Source organism: Pteropus vampyrus, unplaced genomic scaffold (genome assembly GCF_000151845.1).
Source record: "Pteropus vampyrus isolate Shadow unplaced genomic scaffold, Pvam_2.0 Scaffold66, whole genome shotgun sequence".
NCBI lineage: Eukaryota > Metazoa > Chordata > Mammalia > Chiroptera > Pteropodidae > Pteropus > Pteropus vampyrus.
Genome location: NW_011888847.1, coordinates 1,096,023 through 1,118,342, shown reverse-complemented (window position 1 = coordinate 1,118,342; position 22,320 = coordinate 1,096,023). Strand labels below are relative to the sequence as shown.

Genomic DNA, 22,320 nt, shown 5'->3' with positions numbered 1-22,320 from the left:
AAATTGGTACAACCATTTTGGAGAGCAATTTGGAAATACCAACTACAATTTTAAATGTATATATCCTTTTACTTAATAATTCTATTTCTTGGTATTTCTCCTAGAAAAATATTTGCATATTTGTGAGAAAAGGCATCTAGAAGAATTTTTCACTGCAATGTCATTTGTAGTGGTGACAAACCTAAATATCAACAAGGAAATGGTTAGCAAACCATTGTAGTGGTACATTAAGTGTAGGGATACATTTATATTGAGGAATTCTGTGCAAACAGCTCAAAATAATTCTGTTTTCCATGGAAAGGTCAAGACATCATTAAGTAGTCTAAAATGTTTCAGATTTTAAAAAAATGTTTCAGATTAATACCTACAGAATGATATTTTCTTTCCTTAAAAAATAAAGGAAGTATAAAACATTACTAATCTGTAGCACTTACTATTCAGGAATGATATAGTAGTTTTAAATGGCTCGTTTTTGTAGTCAAATACATCTGACCTATTGGTGGAAGTTTTATTTTTCACAGGTGAGAAGCCTCTTCCTCTTAAAACAGCAATGCAGAAAAAGAGGAGTTATGGCAATGCATTTAATCATCCCAGTGCTATGCGATTACAAGAGAGTGATTCTTTAGCCACTAGCATTGATCCAAAAGAAGACCACAATTACAGTGCAAGTAGCATGGCAGCACAGCGTTGTGCGTCCAGGTCTAGTATGTCTTCCCTGTCCTCAGTGGATGAGGTATATGAATTTATCCCAAAGAGTAGCCACGTGGGAAGTGATGGCAGCGAAGGATTTCACAGTGAAGAAGATACAGATGTTGACTACGAAGATGATCCTCTTGGAGACAGTGGCTTTGCATCACAGGCTTGTGCAGATACCTCTGAAAAAGGGCGGTCAGGCAAAAAGATGCGAAAACAGTCATGTCAAGAAATCGATGAGGAGCTCAAAGAGGCAGCTGGATCTCTGCTCCACCTGGCTGGAATTCGTACATGTTTGGGTTCCCTAATAAGTACTGCAAAGACACAAAATCAAAAGCTGAGGAAAAAATAGAAATACCTATTAGTGTGAAATTATTTTAAAGTGTGGCAATACTCTTCTACATAATTCTTTACAAGGGATACTAAAGCCATATGGACTTCCTTTGTTTTAGGGTGGGGGAGGGGTGTTAATTACTTGTTTATTTTAAAGTATTTTGTTTCTTTTTTAAACTTTATTAAGTAATTGCTGTTAGGATCAGGCCCCACCTAAATACGATGCGAAGTCCTAAAGGCATAATTTTTGTGATAAGTGTCTCCAAGATTTAGAAATTTTTATATAAGAAAATCCCTAGTCTCTATCTTAGACTTTTAGGAAAATTCTTTTATTCTATTAATATGTCAAAATGTGTCTATTTTCTTTTTCAATCTGTAATTAACTACTGATCCAGCTAAAAATTTTGCTCATGTCTTTCTCATATACTCCTCTTCTGACATATGCAATCTATTAGGGTGATATTTGAATTTTTTTTTGTTTTTAATTTTTTTGTTGAAGTATGACAAAGCTGAATATAAATTGTAAAAGATCCTTGATGTCTCAAAATTTTCTTTTGGTTACAGAGGTAGTACAGCAAAGATTTCTAAGATTTAGAAAAGGCAATTTTGTGGTGTAATTTCATCCAAGAGCACTCCAATTCCTATTACAATATTATCTTTGAAATTTTTTTACTTCCCAGATATTGCACAGCATTTACTGGGGCCTTTTATTCTTTCCTAGAGTGCTTTGCAACCACCATTTAAATATTAGCCACTAGCTGTCTTTGTTGAACTGAAACTATCCAATGAGAGGATATAGCCATAGAGTGTGTTACGGAGTTTCGACACACTTTTGCAATGAGCATCTTTCATTTGCTCAAGTGTTCTACATTCTGAGAATCTTGTAGTAGGAATGGAGTATAAAGTAACCCTTTTGAATACTTATGTTGTCATGAGTAAAGGTGGATTATTTAGGAAAAAACTTCTTTTCAAGCTTTATATGAATTAAACTTGTATGTATACCCAATTAAATTTAAAAGGATGTAACAAAATTAGGGACAAAATACCTTTATGGATTTCAAAATTTATATAAAATTAAATCTTATATAATTCACCCTTTTGAGGTGTCAGTGTAATACCTATTATGTGCTATTAACCCATGCAAAAAGATTTTATATTACAGTTCTAAACGTGATTGACTAAGGCATTTAAGTATTCAAACAAACCTACCTGCGTGTATGAGACATTTTTTCATATCGTTTGTATAGTTTGACTATATTACTCAGAAGGAATACAGGATACTAATAAAATTAAATTTATTCATTATATTTTTTTTACAATGACAGAAGCAACTTTTTGTAAGTTCAGTCTTATGCTCTCTCCTGTTTCAGAGACAATGACCCTGTTTTCATTTTCTGATAATTTCATATATGTATACATACATACACACACACATAGGCTCATGATTTTGATTTGTTACTTTCAGCTATTTCTATGACTATAAAGCATTTACTTGGATTTTTTTAAAGAGAAATATTTTAACTTCTAAATTTTATTAGGGCAAAACTGTCAAATGAGAAGCATAATGAAAACGTCTTTTTCAATTGGCAAGACGTTAAGCCAGGGATAACATTAATATTATCTGTCCTATTTCTATGTTAATTGTAATTGAACCTGGATAGCCACACTAATAGAATTGGTGCTATCGAAATTTGGTAATTTTTAAATTTGTCAATGACGAAAAATAGTCCTTAAGTACGCAGGATGAGGCATTTGAATTTTTTTTTTTTCTGTATGTGTCACATCTACTACAGAAAGTGGCCAACCCAAGTTAACACCTTTTGCTGTAGACAATGAATATAACACCAAAAATTGCTTTACCACAGTATAAAATAGTACACAGAATAAAATAATACACAGATTTTTATAAAAATCATTTTAGTAACTATTTTTAAGCTATTTACTAGGGCCCTCTGGATAGAACTTAGTAGCAATGTTTCAATGATCTGGTTCCAGTTTATTTTGCTCTACTGAAATTCTGTACTACAAATGTTCTCTCTGGTTCCTGTCCATTAGATCATTATTCTTCGTAAGGAAAGGAAGATGATCTCAGATAAGGAGGGAGAGTTGTCCCCAATTCTAATAGGGATCTTCAAAATTATTTTGTCTTAATATAAATAATAGTAGCTCTTTAAACTTGATTTTCTCTCCCTCTTCGTGTACTCCTCCCACAAATTTAAAAGTTTAGGTTATATTCATCACTGGCAAGGGCAATAAAAACTTTTGCACTGAAAGCTAACAGTAAGAAGTTACACATATTTTACACTTAATTCTTGTACAGAATTCAGTGCTTCACTTTCCATTTGCTGATTTACCAACACAGCTATTTTCAAGGGGAGGAACCATTTTAATTACGGCCCCCCACATTCCATAGTCATTATGATACCATTTCTCAGGTGTATTGAGATAAAAACATGGCTAATAACCACCCAATTAAGGAAAGTCATTTCAAGTCCTATGGACTGGAAATTGTGTCTCCAATAGTATATTACTAACAAATTTTACTGTAATAAAAACAAGTTGGCAATCCTGGAGAAGTTATATATTTTCCAACATTTTAAAACTGTGATTTAAGCAAACCTATAATTTGCCTTACATCGACATAAATCGTTACAACCAATTCCAGTTTATAAATAGATCCCTAGTAAAAATTTTGCCTCAAAAAAATCTTCATCTTTCACATCCCAAATAGAATCAGTGTTTCCTGAATACTATATATTTTTGAAATATATTTGTGCAATATATTACTAAATTAGTTAAATTTTATTTTACTCTTCAAATTCAGAGAAAGAAAATATTACTCATATTCATGCAAAAGCTAATTATTGGTGGATCACTTTCTTTTTTTCCACCTTTGAGCCTTTCCTGTTCTCCTTGCCAGCATGACTTCTCTTAGAATTCTTTGTATATAGTAAAGTTTAGAATATATATTTTTTTTCTTTCGCTACTTTCTGAGGCATTATGTAAAGAGTTGATCAGTTAAATCTATGTTAGTGCAAATTCAAAGCTAGAGAAAGTGTTAAAGAGGGAATGTGTGTGTCTTGGTAGACCAGGAGGCCTTTCCCAGCAATTTAAGCAACAGATGTGAATGCTTCACAAATCTATAAGACTATTGTCTTAAATACTACAGTAATTCAACTACCTTTTGTGAAGACCATAGCATTTAAATAAGAAACTTTGAGGCTTTCTGGTTTACATGTATTTTTTAGTTTTTGTTAGTTTGAAATGTGTAAGCTTTGATTTAAACAAAGTTTACTTCATTATGTTAATGATGTAGTCAAAATATTTATTGAAAAACAAAGTAGAGTATTTTAATGTGTACCTGCCTTTATTTTCTTAAAGCATATTTTTTTGCATCTAACTGCCAGTGCCATTGTCAAAATTTGTTTTTAAACTGTTGTACGTTTCTTTATTAAACTAAGTGCTTAATTTTAAAGTATGATGTTACCATCATAATAATGTATAAAAATGTATAATTGCCAATTCATTGTAACTGTTATTTATTTTTAACGAAAGTGTAAGAATGCTGTCCGATTCAAGAAATTTGAATTAAACTGTTTCCTTATCCTCTTTTCTAATGTAGCATAAAAATTTCCCCTGAGTTTGAGTTTTAACTGCCAGTAGATGACCAGTCCAAGTGAACCACTTCTCAGTTGCCAGTCACTGCTCATATTAAAAACAACTTAACAAATGTTTAGTTTTTGTATCTAATCTCTGATTATTAAAGTGTTTATAAAGTTTATTTTTACCAAAGAGATGCAATTCATTATGATAAAGTATTGCAGAATAAAGCTTGTTTTATAACATTTTTGTGCTTTCTCTGTTCTTTGGGGGTGGATAGTGTAGACATGGGTGACTCATACTCCTATACACACATACACTTTCCATTTTAATGTTATCAAGTTGGAGACATACAAATGAAAAATGAAGTGTCAATTTCAGAATTTTTTAAAATAAAAAATGGAATAAGAAATAAGGACAGATTCTACAGATATTAAAAGGATAATAAAAGAATATTATTAAGTACTTTATGCCAATAAATTCAGCAACTTAGATGAAATGAACACATTTTTTAAAGACAAATTGCCAAATATAAACCAAGAAGTAGAAATCTGAATAATCTAGTGCCAATTTTTAATTGAATTAATAATTATTAGTAATTTAAAACCTTCCAACAAGATGAAACCTATGAAAATTGGTAAGTTGGACGTCATTAAAATTAAAAATTTCTGCTCTCTGAAAGTTAAGAGAATAAGACAATAAGCCACAGTCTGAGAGAAAATACTTGCAGAACACCAAAAAAGATTAGTACCAAAAATATACAAAAAACAAAATTCAACAATAAGAAAACAAACAATACAAATTTAAAAATGGGCAAAATATCTCAATAAACACTAAAGAAGATAAACAGATTGTAAACAAGCATTATGCAAAAGATGCTCAACATATGTTATTAGAGAAATGTAAATTTTAAAAACAATGAGATACCACTATATACCCATTAAAAGGCTAAAATCCACGAACACCGACAACAAATATTAGCAAGAATGTGGATCAACAGATACTCTCGTTCATTTGCTGTATGGAATGGAAAATGGTACACAGCCTCTTTAGAAGTCAGATTTGCAGTTTCTTACAATACTAAACATGCTTTTATTCTATCACCCAACAATCATACTCCATGATATTTACAGACGTTTTATTTATAATTGCCAAAACTTGGAAACAACAAAGATGTCCTTCAATATGTGAATGGATTAAAAAAACTAACATCCGTACAATGGAATATCATTCAGCCAAAAAAAGAAATGAGCTATTGACATTTCTTCATGGGAGATACACAAATGTACAACAAGCATCTGAAAAGATGCTTAACATCACCAATAATGATAAAAGGAAATTAAAATCACAATAAGATACCACCTCATACAAGGAAGTGGAAAAATTGGAACCCTTGTGCACTGTTGGTGAAAATGTAAAATGGTGCAGCTGCAATGGAAAGTATATGGAAGTTCCTAAAGAAATTAAAACTAAAATTACCATATGATCCAGCAATTATCTTTCTGGGTATATACCCAAAAGAATTGAAAACAGGATCTCAAAGAGATCTTTGTATACTCCTGTTCATTGCAGCATTATTCACAATAGCAAAAAAGAGCAAGTCAAGCATCCATTGACAGGTAAATGAATAAACAAAATGTAGTATGCATAACACTGAAATATTCAGTCTTAAAAAAGGAAGGAAATTTTGACTCATACTACAACTCAGATGAACCTTGAGGATATTATGCCAAGTGAAATAAGGCAGCCACAAAAAGATGAATGGTGTAAGATTCCACTTATATGAGGTACCTAGAGTAGTCTAACTGATAGAGACAAAGTGAAAGGGTGGTTGCCAGAGGCTGGGGGAAGGGGAAAATGGGGAGTTTAATGAGCATGAAGTCTGAGTTTTGCAAGATGAAGAGTTCTGGAGATTGGTTACATAACCGCGAATGTACTTAACGCTACTGAACTGTACACTTAAAAATGATTAAAATGATAAATTTTATGTGTATTTTGCCACAGGAGGGAGGGAGGGAGGGAAGAAGAAGGGAAGGGAGGAAGGGAGGGAGGAAGGAAGGAAGGAAGGAAGGAAAGAAGTAAGGAAGGAAAAATAAAGGATATATCAAGCCACAAAAAGACATGAGAGAAACTTAAATGCATATTGCTAAGTGAAAGAAGCCAATCTGAAAAAAGTGGAATTTTTAGGGCTGTGAAATTACTCTGCTATTATAATGGTGAATACATGTCACTATACGTTTGTCAAAACCCATAGGATGTACAAGACAAAGAGTGACCCATAATGTAAACTATATTTTAGTTAATAATAATGCATTAATATTGGCTCATCAATTGTAATAAGTACACCACACTAATGTAAGATGTTTATAATAAGAGATACTTGGGGTGTGGGGAATAGGGCTCGAAGAGAGTATGTGAGAACTCTACTTTTTGTAACCTAAAACTGCTCTAAAATAATAAAGTCTATTAAAAATAAAGCAAAAACAAAAACAAAAAAAATGTTGCAACTGAAAGAGCTCCCAATAGCCAAAGCTGGAACAATTTGAGTAACAAAACAAACTAAATGGTATTGGATTATAACCCAAAATATAAAATAAATAGCCATGAGTTCACATCGATATAAATAATGATTGGATAAATTAAATGGAGGAAAAGAGACAAATTTCACATGCAGAAGAATTCCAAATAAATTATGTAAATACCCCACTCTAAAGGAAAAGGTAGGGGCTTCATGTAATGACTTCCTGCCAAGGAGTATAGTATGGAGGTGGGGCAAGGGGTGGAGAGGTAATTTCACAGTGGAGAAGGCTGACAGACACTACTTTAGCCTGGTGACTGGTCAATATCAACAGTCATAAATCTATTTCCTTGTATTTGCCTGCTCTAGATACCTCATATAAGTGGAATCATATGAAAATTGTCCTTTTGTGCCAGTTTCATTTTATTTAATGTTCTCAAGGTTCACCCATGTGATGGTATGTATCAGAATTCCATTCCTTTTTTAATATGAATAATATATATTGTGTGTATATATATATGTATACATACCATAATACATACCATATTTTGTTTACTCAATCTGTTGATGAACATTTGGGTTGTTTCTACCTTTTGGCTCTTGCGAATAATGCTGCTATGCGAATTGGTGTACAAGTATCTGTTTAAATTCCTGCTTTCAATTCTTTTGGGTGTATACCTAGAAGTAAAATTGTTGGATGACATGATAATTCTATGTTTAACTTTTTTGAGGAACTTGTTTTCCACAAGTGCTGCACCCTTTTACATTCCCACCAGCAATGCACAAATGTTCCAGTTTCTCCAGATCATCCCCAATACTTGTTTTCTTTCTTTCCTTCTTCCTTTCTTTCTTTTTTTATAATAGTCATCCTAATGGAGGTGAAGTAAGGGGTCTCACATTTTTGTGTGTCTTGAAAACAGAGGCACTGACAATCTTCCAGACTTATTTTCAAGGATGTTTATATAGTGAACAACCATAGAAGACAGTTGTTTCCCTCCAGAGCGAACAGGTTCATTTGATGTCTAGTGTAATAAAGATAATGGCTCCCTCTAGGGCAAAGGTCAGACATATTTGCTTGCACCTTGTTCATGTTGTTGTTTACAGTATTAAATCTCTTAATAGGTAAAGTAAATATAAAACCAAATCTTGATCAATTTATAGCACGATTGATTTCAGAACACCATAATTTACTGCTACCAAGCAAACACTTTAAGAACCCGGATGTTTGGTATCTTTCTAGTCAAATGAGCAGGAACCACAGCAGCAGCAGAACTTTCCCCTCACACCTGTTAAGATTTCATTTAAAGAACTCCCACTCACTTTCTGCTTTCACTTGTCCACCAATCTGAATTCTTAAAGGAAATTATATATTAAATTGGTTTTTCCTGAATGTGTTTGCTGATAATTCTGAGAATAAATGACTCCTTGAAAATTGATTCTGTGTAAATACTATCTTTCTCTTCTTTTAGATGAATTTTCCCCACAAAATGTATCATCAGCTGTAATTTACTTTAAGAACAATGTTGATTATTCAAAGGAGGAATTGCAATGTTCAAATACTTGCAGCCAGCTCTTGGGAGAGGCAGGGGTATTCTTATACATTTCGACTGACACACTACAGATTCTTTATCAGTGGAGGTAAATATACAAGGCCATATACAATGTTATCAGTATTCTCTCTCTAATTGCTTTCCAGTAGAATTGGCAGAAAGGAATTCTTACTCTTCTGTTTCTCAGGAAGGGGTTGCCTTTGTTACAGCTCAACTATAAGCTTTATATGGAATTGCAGCTTTCAAAATACAGCATTAATTGGAAACAATTACCCAATTATACCAGCTGTGAATATGCTATATACTGAATATTTACCAAGAAAAGAGCACATTTAACAGATGATTTAATATAGTAGCCTGGCATTGTGAATCTGCAACCGACACTCCAGTCACAGAGCTAGTGTCTTCAAGGGCTGAAATATTGAAGAATACACTGGTAGCTCATGTCAGAGCAAAAAACAAGACTATCAGGCTTCATTTTCAAAACAGTACAAATGTGTTACGTAAATTTCAAAAGTAATCAAAGAGCTGATTTTTTTATTATCTAAAATGCATGCAATTTCTCCAACTGCTTGATTTTCAAAGTAGATGTGCTTTCTATTTTAAATGATTTTTTTTTTCCCCACTCCTTGAAGCCTTATGCATGTATCCTGAAGTCTTATTATGGGGCTGTCCTTGAAACTGATGCTTTGGAACCACTTTAGGTACTTCTCAGATAAGCACCAAGAAGAACTTACCCTGTGTGAAATTCCACTCTGCAACCAATGGTGTGATAATGAGCTGAGGGGTAGTCATTTTCTGCCTATCATCTATTCAGCTTCGCAAGTGCTGACCAAGTGCATGAGCGGAGGAAAAGGCTTTGGCTAGTCTAGCGTTGATTATATGAATGTGAAGATAATCCATATGCTATCAAGGAATATTTTTATGGGCAAAAATCTACTACTAACACCTGCAAAATTGGCTCTGCAAGAAATGAAGAAAGTGTTTAATTAATCAAATTTGTTAGCTCTATATTAAAGGAACAAAACAAAGGAACCAAAACACTTCACTACCAACTCTTGAGTCATCTTATTGGTGCTGTCTTGACAAAGAGATACCATTCCTCTATGTAATATGATGTCACCTTTGTCCAATCATAACCTTCCTTATGAGAGTGGGGGATAACTCTCTGGAGACAAGGTGAGTGACAGCAGCAAGCAATGGCAGCAGTCACTAAGCAACAGAATCTAGCCTTCATTGGAAGAGAATTTTCAAACATTTAACCCTGACGCCGTCAGGGCTTCTTGTTGCTGACATGGCAGTCATCCCTGGACAAAGGGCCTAATATGAATCATGCAGCTTCTTTTCTAAAGCGATGTTTCTAGAGGCAATGTGAGGAATCTTTCTGTTTAGGACTGGATTTGCTGGGTTTGAAAAGACTTATGTAAAGTTAGAAATCTTTAAAGCCTCTTTTTCACAAGGGTCACAGTATAAGCCCATGATTATCTCCTCAGTGTGTTTAGAAGTGATACTGAGTTGCTCCCCATAAGCCAGGCTGTCACACATGTATGTCGTCTGTGCCTCAGACAAGGTCATGCTACAAGGGCGCAAGGGAGCTGAAATCAGCCTATACTGCACGGACCAAGACACACCCTTGTTCAAGCAATCTCAAGAAAGATGTCTTTAATTTTTTGCCCTAATGGGATGCCACTTTGTAATTTGCCTTGAGGGGGTGCTTTGTCTTAATATGCACAAAGTTGCTGTATGAGCTCTTGGGTGCAGGACCCTGAAAATATAGCTTATTTTTTTGCAACTAGCGAGAAAGGTCTACAAGATTATCCCTCCTCTTTTTCACTTGATTATGCTAGAGAGTTTAGCACAGGACTGGACAGACCCAGAGGTGACCAGTGGTGTTGTTTCCAAAGTGGATTTACAGAATCATCACATTCAAATTGTTTTGGGTTGTTTCTAGGGGGAAAAAAAAATGTCTTACAGAATTTCTCTCATGAAGAGATGACAGGGTAGGGATAGAAGGACCACAAGGTCAGGGTCTCCATTGGGTTCAACCATTGCGTGAGCTTCTAAAATGGTGTGTGTAGTTTTTAGACCAGTCTGGTTGCTGAACTGAACTTGTGAACTGAGCTATCTCTGGGTGACACTTTTTGTGGCACGTGGGAGAATTCTGCGCAGCCCTAGCTTCTTCCAGGGGCTGACTGCCAAGCAAATTTCAGACCTCAATAGATGTCATTTCCTCTCTAATCCCAAAACTTTAACGAGGCATCCCTCTTGCATGATCCTTTAGCACCCGAACATGGCACTATCGTACTGTAACACTTGGTCTGTTTCCTGGTCCCTATGCCCCCTGTTTGCATTTAACTATTGTAAATTAGATAGGTGTACATAACAAGTCTGAATCTGGTGTCCTTGTCTATCTGTATCATGTTTAGCTTACTTACAAAAAAATGTCTAAATGAAACTTTTAACCCTTGTATAGCCAAAATCAAATATATGTGGAAAGTCACTGGAAAACTGATTTCTGTGATGTCTATAACTTATTAAAATTCTTTGAGAGTTAAAAGAGTTTTTCCAAATTTCTACATGTAGAAGCATAGATAAATGTGTTACACATTTAAAATTTATGAATTTAAGTATTTTAATATGGTCCCCAATGTTAAAAATAAAACAAAACAAAAAAAAAACCCTTGAGAGTTTTGGGCCTCTAGGGATTGATGCAGTACTTGGCCTAAGGCAGGTGCTTAATAAATATTTCAGAGAATAAAAGGTTAAAATAAAAGAGTAGACTCAAAAATGCATTTAAATTTTCAAAGCTTTCGATATATGGGCGATTTACCAGTATTTTAGTGCTGAGGAGGTAGCTGCCTATAGCCATGTGAACCAGTGAACAGAAAGGGATTCGAAGCCCTAAGAATAATTTTAAGCAGCAAATAGATGTGTTAAACAGCACCCATTGTTCAAACCAATCCCAGCGGGAGCCCATATAGCCAAAATATGGCAGGGTAGGACACTGTATAAAGGGCATTACTAGGTGGATTGAATCTAGACTATCTTCCCATTTCGTTAATTTGAGTCTGTTCAACTAAGCTTTCTTAAAAGTGAAACTTATAAGGAAAGTAGGAGAATAAATGCGTAAAACAAAAACTCAGTATCCCAAAACCTATGGGATGCAGCTAAAGCAATGCTGAAAAGGAAATGTATAGCTAAATGCCTGTATTAGAAAGTCAGGATCTCAAATCAATAACTTAACCTTCTACTTTAAGAAATTGGAAAAGATAGTCACAGGGATATAAAGTACAGCATAGGGAATATAGTCAATAATATTATAATGAATATGTATAGTGCCAGGTGGGTACTAGATTAATCAGGATCACTTTATAAATTATATAAATTATATACAGTAATTACTATGCTGTATACCTGAAACTAATATAAAATATTGAATGTCAACACTAATTGAAAAGTAAAAATAAGGAAACCGGAAAAGAAAGAGCAAACTAAGCCCAAAGGAAGCAGAAGAAAGGGAATAATAAAGATAAGAGTAGAAATAAATAAAATTAAAAATCAATAGAGAAAAATAATGAAATCAAAGTTGGTTCTTTGAAAAGATCAAGAAAATAGACAAACTTTCAGCTTGAATGACCAAAAAGAGAGAAGATATAAATTGCTAAAATCAGGAATGAAATAGGGACGTTGCTACCAACCTTACAGAAATTAAAAGAATTATAAAGAAATACTTAAAGAACAGTATGCTAAAAATTAGATAACTTAGATCAAATGGACATATTCCTGGAAAGACACAAATTACTGAAACTGACTCAAGAAGAAATAGAAAATAAATGCGTGTGCATAAATATTTTTTCTAAAAGAATATTTTCTTCTTTTTAAAGACTTTATTTTTTAGGTTCACAGTAAAATTGAGAAAAAGGGACAGATTTCTTATATACCCCTGCCCTCACACATGCATAGCTTTCCCCACTATCAACATCCCTCATCAGAGTGGCACCTTTGTTACAATTGATGAACCTACACTGATACATCATAATCACCCAAAGTCCACAGTTTACCTTAAGGTTTGCTCTTGGTGTTGTACATTCTATGGGTTTGGACAAATTAATAATGACATGTATTCATCATTAGAGTACACAACAAGTATTTTCGCTGTCCTTCAAATCCTCTCTGCTCCATCTATTAATCCCTTCCCCCATACCAACTCCTGGCAACTGCTCTTTTTACTGTCTCCATGTTTTTGCCTTTTCCAGAATGTATTATGGTTAGAATCATTCATACAGTATGTAGCTTTTTCAAATTGGCTTCTTTCACTTAGTTTATGCATTGAAGTTTCCTCCATGTCTTTTCATGGATGATAGCTCATTTCTTTTTAGGGCTGAATAGTCTTCCATTGTCAGGATGTACTACAGTTTACTTACCCATTCACTTTACCTCTTGGTTGTTTCCAAATATTGGCAATTATGAATAAACTTGCTATAAACATCTGCGTGCATGATTTTGTGTGGGCATAAGTTTTCAACTCATTTAGATTAATACCAAGGAGTTCAATTGTTGGATTGTGTGGTAATATGTTTAGTTTTCTAAGAAACTGCCCAAACAGTCTTACGACGTTGCTGTACCATTTTGCAGTCCCACCAGCAGAGTATTCCTGTTTCTCCACATCCTTCTCAGCACTAGTGTTGTCAGCGTTCCAGATTTTGGCCATTCTAATAGGTAGGGAGTGGTATCTTGTTTTAATTTGCATTTCCTTGATAGCATATGATGTGGAGCATCTTTCATATGCTTATTTTGTCTTTATATCTTCCTTGTTGAAGTGTCTGTTAAGGTCTTTGGCCCATCGGGTTTTAATTATTGTTGAGTTTTAGTTTTGTGTGCTTTGGCTAACAGTCCTTTATCAGATTGTCTTTTGTCAATATTTTCTCCTAGACTGTGGCTTATCTTCTCATTCTCTTGACATTGTCTCTCAGAGCAGAAGGTTTTAATTTTAATGAAGCCTAGCTTATTAATTATTTCTTTCATAGATCATGCCTTTGGTGTTGTATCTAAAAAGTCATCGCCATACCCAAGTTCATCTAGATTTTCTCCTATGTAATCTTCTAAAAGTTTTACAGTTTTGCGTTTTACATTTAGGTCTGCGATCCATTTTGAGTTAATTTTTGTGAAGGGTGTAGATTCTTTCTTTTTTTTTTTTTTGCATGTGAAATAATATTTTTCCTTTTAAGAATTTCTTTTAATACATGTTCAGTCCAGGTACAGATAAAGTACAGATAAACAAAAAAGAAAAATAATAACTCCATGACCGGAAAATAATTGATAACAATATGAAGTGCAATTTTCAAATATGTGCACATATATATGTATGTAACAGGATATTTCTGCTTTCTATTAGCTGATGCCCTAAAGGCTGATAACAATGCAATAGGTGCACAAGGATCCCACATTCTAAATATCCAAAGTGAGGTTCTATGACTCCTACACAATCTATGCAAGGTAGATTGAGAGATTAGGAAACAGGTTCTGCCAGCATTAAGCAATCAGCCCTCCAACTTATAAAAGTGAGTAATGAGAGAAGCCTGTTAGTGGCCTGGGTCCTGGCCCACCTCAGAGGGAACAGAAGGGAGTACATCCCCTCATCCCAAGTCAAGTGAGAAGGCTTTCTAGAGACTCACAGAAAGCATGGTACGTGTCTCCTGGAGTTTAGGGACTGGTATCCCTTTGGCCGAGAGAAGCCTACAGGTAGCTGACTAGCCGGAACTCAGCCTACCCACCAGCAAGGAGAAAGAGGGGCTGCAGGTCCACAGTGGTTGGTGAAGACACATGAGCTTCATTAGGCCCATGTGGACCCGAGGAAAGACCTGGGTTGTTTTAAAACTGAACCACACAAGAGGACTCCTGAGTGAGAGGGAAAAAGGCCCAAAGGAGAGGGTTAGTATGAGGGAGACTCCTAGAAACCCCATAGGCTGAAGGCAGAACTGGGAGGAGAAATGACATCCTCAACAAAGAATCTTGAGAGGAACCAGTAAAGGCACCTGCCAGAGAAAGAGGCTGCATAGGTGCATCTGCCAAACTCATGGAACAATGATGGTCCAGACTGTACCTGCCAGGGAAGACCGCCCTTTCCCCAGTCCCCTCTCACAGGCTCAGGCTGGGGGGTGTTGGAGACAGGGAAGAGGAGGAGCTATGAGAGGGAGACAGCAATCACTAACCCTTCTAGGACTCAAAGCTCTCAGTAGATTGGCCTGAGGAGGAGATTCCCTTTCAGTGGAAAGGAGTTCAGATTGGACTGGACAGTCTAATTTTTGAAGTAAGACTGTCCAGGTGATTGAAAGGGACCAGAAAAGCTTTGAAACCTGCCGGAGATTTCATCCAAGGGCAGGAAAAGGACAAATCCAGAGAGTGGGTTTGAAGCAAATGTGAGAGAAAGGAACAGTTGCTTTATTATTGCACTAGTGCTCATCTTGTTCAACAAAATAGTAATGAATACAAAAGTATTTTTAACCAAGTATTGGATTATACCTAGGTCTTTATATAAATGAAATGACTTAATATGTGTAAAGTTTCTAGCATGATGTTTGGCACATAATAAATGCTATATAAGTGTTAGCTATTATTAACAGTTATGATAATAATAATTTTGTAACCTGCCTTTTTTATTTAACAATATATCCTAAATGTATTTTCATGTCAATAAATACAATTATATAACCAGTGGTGTGATCCATACAGTTTTATTCACTAATATATCCTTCTATTACAACAGTGCCTGGTACAAGCAGGTAATCAATACACAATTGTTAAATGAAATATTTTCAAGTAGATGAAATGTGTTATGTACAATGTACTACATTTATTCATTGATCTATTATTGGTTAGAATACACTGAAAACGACCACATCTAGGTGGTTTCCAATCTTTCATATTACAAACCAGGCTTGAACAAATACCTTTATTTTTGCATCTTGTGTATATCCTTAATTATTTTCTTGGTATAAGTTCTTAGAAGAGGAATTGCTGGGTCAAAGGATATGAATGTTTCATTAAAACTTTGAAAATTGTTGCCAAATTGTCCTCTGGAGGGATTTTGAGGAGGCTAACAAAGAATTAGGAATTTCTAAGTAGAAAGATTATTTTTATCATCTTTGCATATCTCTGGATATTTCCCAGTTCCAAGAGTTTTGGCATGGCTTCAACCTAAGAAGGATTTCTGCAAGGTTGAAAATAAAACCATATTTCAGGAACTTTTTCTAGGGCATAGTTCACTGAAACAGAAGGGAAAACAGCATTCAGCAATAGAAGCAGTGATAAATAACTGCTCAGCTCAGGAAAACTTTGCTTGGAATAGAACAGATTCCTCTCCAAGCATCACAGAGAAGAGTTCCAAGTCAAAATACAGCTATTTACTGAACACCTACTAAGTGTGGCACTGAGCTGGCTGTCTCGGACAGACAATACTCAGCATATCTGTTTCCACTGCACTGACCACTTTAGAGAGCAGTGGCCTGTCCCTGCCGCCTCCTCCCCTCCCTCCCCACTTCCCCACCTCCCCCATGCCCAGACTCTCCAGGGAACAGCTTTTGTCAGCTTCATCTTGCATCCCTGGCACACAGCAGGAGAAATGCAGTAGATGGATTACATGTTTGTGAAACTGAGCAGAATTTCCCTAGGAAAATTCTAAAGGGTTTGGCACAAACTCTGGAAAACATACATACATTTAAATGACTAATGTCAAATGTGAGAAGCTAAACCACTGTCATCTTGACTCTCACACTGGAAGCTCAGGCAGATTTTGGATTTTGAGTCCTTTCTTCAATTAGTCTGCTATCCCCAGGTTTGGTCAGTACCAGGATCTAGTCAGAAGAGATCATTGTGATGAGGCTTCACTCTGCTCCCTTGCATGGAATAGCAGACAAAAAATTGAAGGCCGTATAAGCTTGAGACCCTGAGCTAAGCAATCCAAAAAACTGCATACTTCTCTTGGGACCTGTGTGTTGAATCTGCATTTGGGCTTCAGCAGGTTCCCTGGAAATTGTCACTAGATGAAACAGTATGGTAGAGATGTCTGGCTGCCTACCCAATCTCCGTTCACTCTGTTTCTGCACTAGAAAACCCAATGTTATTAAATATAGCAAAGCACCTAACTAAAGAAATTACATTCCCAGACTTGTTTTGAGGACAGAGGTAACCAATGAGTCATAAAGAGAATTGTCAAATGAAACTTTCAGGAACAATCTTAAAGGAGCCTTATTCATCTGCTAGGTGGCTTTACGCTTACTGTCTTCCTCTCTTCTTTATTCTTCTTACCTAGATCACAGACATGCTAGCTGAAATTCCAGCAGCCATTTCGTGACCATGAACTTGAGAATGGAAATCAATACTAGGGAAATTAGAGCAGAAAAGATAGGAGCCTTGGACCAATGAGCCCAAGACAGCCTGTTTCCAGATTTATTTTGCTTGACAGAAAAACAACCCCCTATCTTGTTTAAGCTACTGTCAGTTGAGGACTCTGTTAGTAGAGGCCAAAGGTAATTGCTAATGGAATGACTTTCTATGGGGTTAAGGGCACAGTACTACCCTCTGGGAGCATTTTGGGGAAAAAAAGTTGGAGGATGGTTATATATTTTTTTGTCGTCACAATAAATGGAAGTACTACTCATATGTAGTAGACAAGATCCTGTTTCAGAAGCTCATGCAGATTTAAAACAACAACAACAAAATGTTTACAATTACCTGTGTCTTGAACCTAACTATATTTTACATATAAATGAAATGTAATTTTTGCATGGTTTCACTTACACTTACTATTCCAGGACTGCTACTGCCATGTAAAACAAAAAAAAGTCTCGTTCTTTAATTTTTAAGACTTACTAAGATTTGCTCACCATTCCCAAAATTACATGACCAATGACAACACTAGTTGTATGCAGTATAACCCACCTGTATTGATCTGTGTTTATAGTTGTCCCATTTATGGTAAATGTATGAATAATTATAGCATTTGACTTCTTCGTTTTAATTTTTTAAGGTAATTGGGCCCAAGCATTTCCATGATGAAATATATATTACTTTATTATAAATTATATTCCTTTTATATCTCCTTTGCATCTTTCCAGTCAAGGCATTGTGCTGATTTTATTTTTGAGAAGGTAGGTATAGGTTGGTTATATTATCTACACATTTCATCTCAGGATAATAATATTTATTCTACCAGAGGGAGGGGCCATTGGCCATTAGGACAGTGCTTATTGTCCTAATTGATCGCACTAACACACAACTCAGCTTTCATCTGCTTTCTTCTCTTTAATGCTAAGAAGCAGAAAGGACTAGCAACAGAGATCTGAGTGCTTGAGGTCTGTATACCAAAACAAAACAGGCATGATTTTTACATTCATCTGTGGCAAGCCTGGCTTTGGGCATCAATGCGGAAGGTGCCTCATGTGTGTGCCAATTATCTCTGAGAGAGATGAGTATTAATCCATGATCTACCACTGATAATTCTGTACATATTAGTTTCTCAAAGTACACAGATTTAGGACAGAATAGTCTGTTGATAGAGGGGGAGGCAGTACAAGGCACAGTTCTGCAACTCCAGGGTCTCAGAAAGGAAGGAAAAGGGAGGTGAAGAAACCTCAGTGGCCATCTGGGGGAAGGGGAAGAATGCCAGGGGAAACAGCATGGCCCCGGGCCACCAAGGGGACCTGAAGCAGCACGGCCAGCACACCGTTCGCCTTGGTTACCCCACTGAAGTAACTGAATTAACCACATCTCGCACTCCTTAATTGGAGCAGATAATTGGCGAGCTGGCTTGTGTGCACAGGAAATGTGTTCAGATAGATTTGGCTGAGTGGAACAGGAAGAATGGGGACCACCTGATTTCATCCTGTGCCAAGGAGGGCGACACAAAGCGACAGTGTCCCCTATGGAGCCTGGCCCAGGCAAAGCCGGGGGAATGGAGAACCCTGTGCAAACCACAGGCGGGTGAGAGCCTCCTGGAAAGACAGCTGAAGCAGATGATGGTCTGCAGCTCTAAGGCTGGGTTCAGTGGTTAAACTGCCCTGTGACTCTGGGCAAGCAATTTAACCAGTTTAACCTCTGAGTCTCTGTTTCCTCATCTGTAAAACAATTGGGTGGTGGGGGACGGGAAATGTTAAAGCCCCTTTAAAATCATGTCACTTCATTCCATTCAATCCACAGAGGCTTAAATGCCTACCCTGTGGGTAGAATTCTGCCAGGGGCTATACCTGCTTCCTTGAACCCCTATGGGAATGAGAGGGGTGTAAAATAAATAAACATAAACAATCCTTGCAGGGTGGTTTAAATCTTCACCTTCTCCCCAGATAAATCTCAAACAACTTTGATTTCAGGTTAGGAAATATCCCGCCCCAGTCCTAAGCCCATCTGCTTTCAGAGATGCCTGGGAGAGGAACTGCTTGGAGATGGCCGTTGTCAGGACAACAGAAACCAAACACCAGTGAAGGTGTCATTATTTCTGAGGATGTGGTAAGTGAAGTGATCCCCGGATGACAACCCTGTGACTGCCAGGGGCTCTTTCCCAGCCACCCTTTAGAATCTTTATTCTTAGAAAGCCCTTTGTTGGGACATGTGCTCAGGTCAGAAAAGGAAGTGAAGGTCAGTGAACAATGTCCCCCGCTACCCCCCCCCTACCCCTCCACCCCCACCCCCGCCCCTGCCTCACGTGTGAGCTCTGGAATGGTACTTCTTTTGAAAGATTCATCCTCATTTGCTCCTGGCTTGGGGTTGGTTTATGATGACTGTTCCCCAGGGATTTCCATCGTGAACAGCAAGGAGCCCAGTCCCCAGCTTATGCCCACAGGGAGGGCAGAGATGGCTGTATTTCTTGCATGCCTTTCTCTGTCCAGTAAGAGGTAGAAAAAGAGAACCAAGAGACTGAGCCCATGTGACCCCAGGCAAGTCTCTTTACTTCCCTTAGTATCAGTGTAGAAACTGTGGCATTTAGTAATGTGTTCTTCAGGGAAAATTTAGGACAAATTATCAAAGTACACCAATACCCATTTGTAACAGACAGTATTATTATTTTTATTATTTTGCTTTTTGCTCAAGATTATTTTTCATGATCTAATAGTTACTCAAGTGAGCATTTTCTTTTAATAAAATCACTTGACTTAACGCTGTTCATGACTAATATTACCATTCATTAAAATGTTTAAATGCAGAAATGCACTTATATTTTTCTTATTAAGCTTGGTTATCATGCATAGCTTAATCTGAATTATAGACAATGTAATCTCATAAAAGTAGTAAAGTGGAAAAAATTTGGCCTAGCCGTAAAAATCATTGAACATCTCCAAAGAGAAAACAAATCAGGAAGTTATATGTCATTCCCATGACTGGCTTGTAAACAAATTTATTAATCACAGATTCTATAATAACATTTTCCTCACTGGGCCGTTTTCAGGATTTGATGAGAATATCAAGTTCTTGGCACCCAGTAGGCATCTAAGAAATAATAGTTATTAATGTATTTATACCCTCAAAAACAGACACTCATACCTACAAACCAGCAAACACACAAGTGTGCACACGCACACACACACACTTCTGGTCCTTTTACAGAGAATCCAACTCTAGTGGAGATGGGCGAATATTCTCTTCAGAGTCTGAGTATGAAAAGTGGTAACTTTTTTTGTTCTTTTTGGCTTTGATCATTATCTGAGAACAGGAAATATCTCTTAAAGCCTCTGAGAGTCCAGCCCTGGATAGGTCAGCCGCTGAACTCACACTTCCAAGCTAACTGGGGAAACAAACCTTCAAAGTATGAAGAACAACCCAAGACTGTGCTTGAGTAAGTGATAATTGGATCCTATGGTGTAGGTAGGATTTGGCCTCCATTATCCATTTGCAACAGTCTCCGGGTCTATGACTGCAAGTGCTGTGCAGAAAGGCTTTGTGGAAGAGGGGGACACTTATGCCCCAGACTTGGAGAAGAGAAGCCATTTTGGGGGTGGAAAATGATTTGAGAGAAAGTCAGCTTCCTCCAGGATAGATGAACCCGGGGAGCTGACACAGGGTTTATGGCACTACAAAAATGGCATCTTGGCATGGTTCCACACGGCTTTGGTAAGAGACAAATGTAGGTTCTGCGTGTCGCATGCTGTGCCAGCTGCCAAGTACTGGCCTAGTCCTTTCTCCCCACCTAACACACCTTAACCTAGGTGTTACTTAAGTTGAAAGATGTAGATGTTACAGATAACCCCAGCCATATGAATTTTAAACAGCAAACAAGTGGGGAAAGTTTAGAGTCTGTTTTGCTCTATCTATGCTCCCTTTTCTCCTTCCGTCTTAGCCCAATACTTCTGGTCTCTCCTGTCTGGAAACGAGGGCTCTGAGGAAGGGCTCTGCGCTCCATCAGGAACCATGGCCAGTGAGGTGCACAGATCTGCCTTGTACAATTTGAAGAACCAAGCAACTACCTTGGTTGAGAATGAAAACATTTCTGGCTCCTTCATGGGCGCACATGCGTTTGAACCACATTTACATACAATTAATTTATTTGTCTTCAGGAAAAGACATTATCGGTTGGGAGCTCACTGTGGGGATGGGAAGAGGTTTGTATGGATAGGACTTACATCAGTTAGCTAGCTGATTAGTTCATTGATTGAACAAACGCGTATGGAGTGCTCAGCATTCCATGATCTACATGCACACTTGGCCTTGGAACTGGTGCCACGACCCTCAGACTCTCATCTCTTCCTCTTCTCTCTGGCCTCTGTCCAGATGAGACTTTCTCCCTCTCTTGGACCAATGCTACAGCTTCCTAACTGGCCTCACTGCCTCCAGCTTCTCCAGTCATTTTTTAATATTATGAACCTAATCACATACTTCTCTGCTAAATCCCCACTAGTGGCTCTCCAGCAGCACTGCATTCTCTCACTGAATCCTAGCTCCTCTCTGTGGTGCACCTGCTAGGACTCTCCTCTCCAGCCCTGCCTGCCACCTCTACCTGCATAACTGGCTCATGAGCCACACCCCCTTGTTTCTTTTTCAGAAACATAATGTGTACTTACATATGTGGCTTTCATTTACTATTCCTGTGCCTGGAATGCCTTTCTTCTCATTCTCCCCCAAAACCCTCCACTAAACCCCAGAGCCATCCTGTATTGCTCTTTCCCTCACACTCCATACTTGATTTGCCAAGAAATCCAGGTGGAATTCAACATACGCCCTTTAGAACGTGCCCAGAATCTGTCTAGGACTCCCTGTCTCCACTAGTACTAATCCCTGACACTGTCCTTTCTCACCATGATCGTGGCTCTAGCTTTCTAATTGGCCCCCTGCTTTGGCCTCTGTCCTCCCCTCATCCATGGTCCACTCAACACAGCAGCCAGAAGGACCTTCATAAAACACAAGTCAGATCATGTCACACTTCTGCTCGAAACCCTCCAAAGCGATGGTGGGCTGGAATGGCTTGTCCTGGCTGGTGAGAGGCAACCCCACACACACACACGCCTTCCCTACTGTGCCCAGTGCTGTCACATGGGTAGCTTGGAATAGAACATGGTGGGAGTATTTACGCTATGGAAATTGGCAAATGCTAAAGAACCGGGGCTTCTTTCTTTTTTTCTTTCTTTCTTTCTTATTATT

At 37.2% G+C, this 22,320-nt stretch overlaps 1 protein-coding gene across 7 annotated transcripts in view; it reads left to right on the top strand.

Annotated features, from left to right (window-relative positions):
* FOXN2 (forkhead box N2) overlaps positions 1-4,871 on the top strand; it is a 55,388-nt gene extending 50,517 nt beyond the window's left edge. For all 7 annotated transcript variants that reach the window (XM_011361302.2, XM_011361303.2, XM_011361308.2 and 4 more), the window contains one exon: positions 522-4,871. In XM_011361302.2, coding sequence (XP_011359604.1) covers positions 522-1,045 — 524 coding nt within the window. In that variant the 3' untranslated portion in view covers positions 1,046-4,871. The remainder of the gene's footprint in view (positions 1-521) is intronic.
* The last annotated feature ends 17,449 nt before the right edge of the window (positions 4,872-22,320 follow it).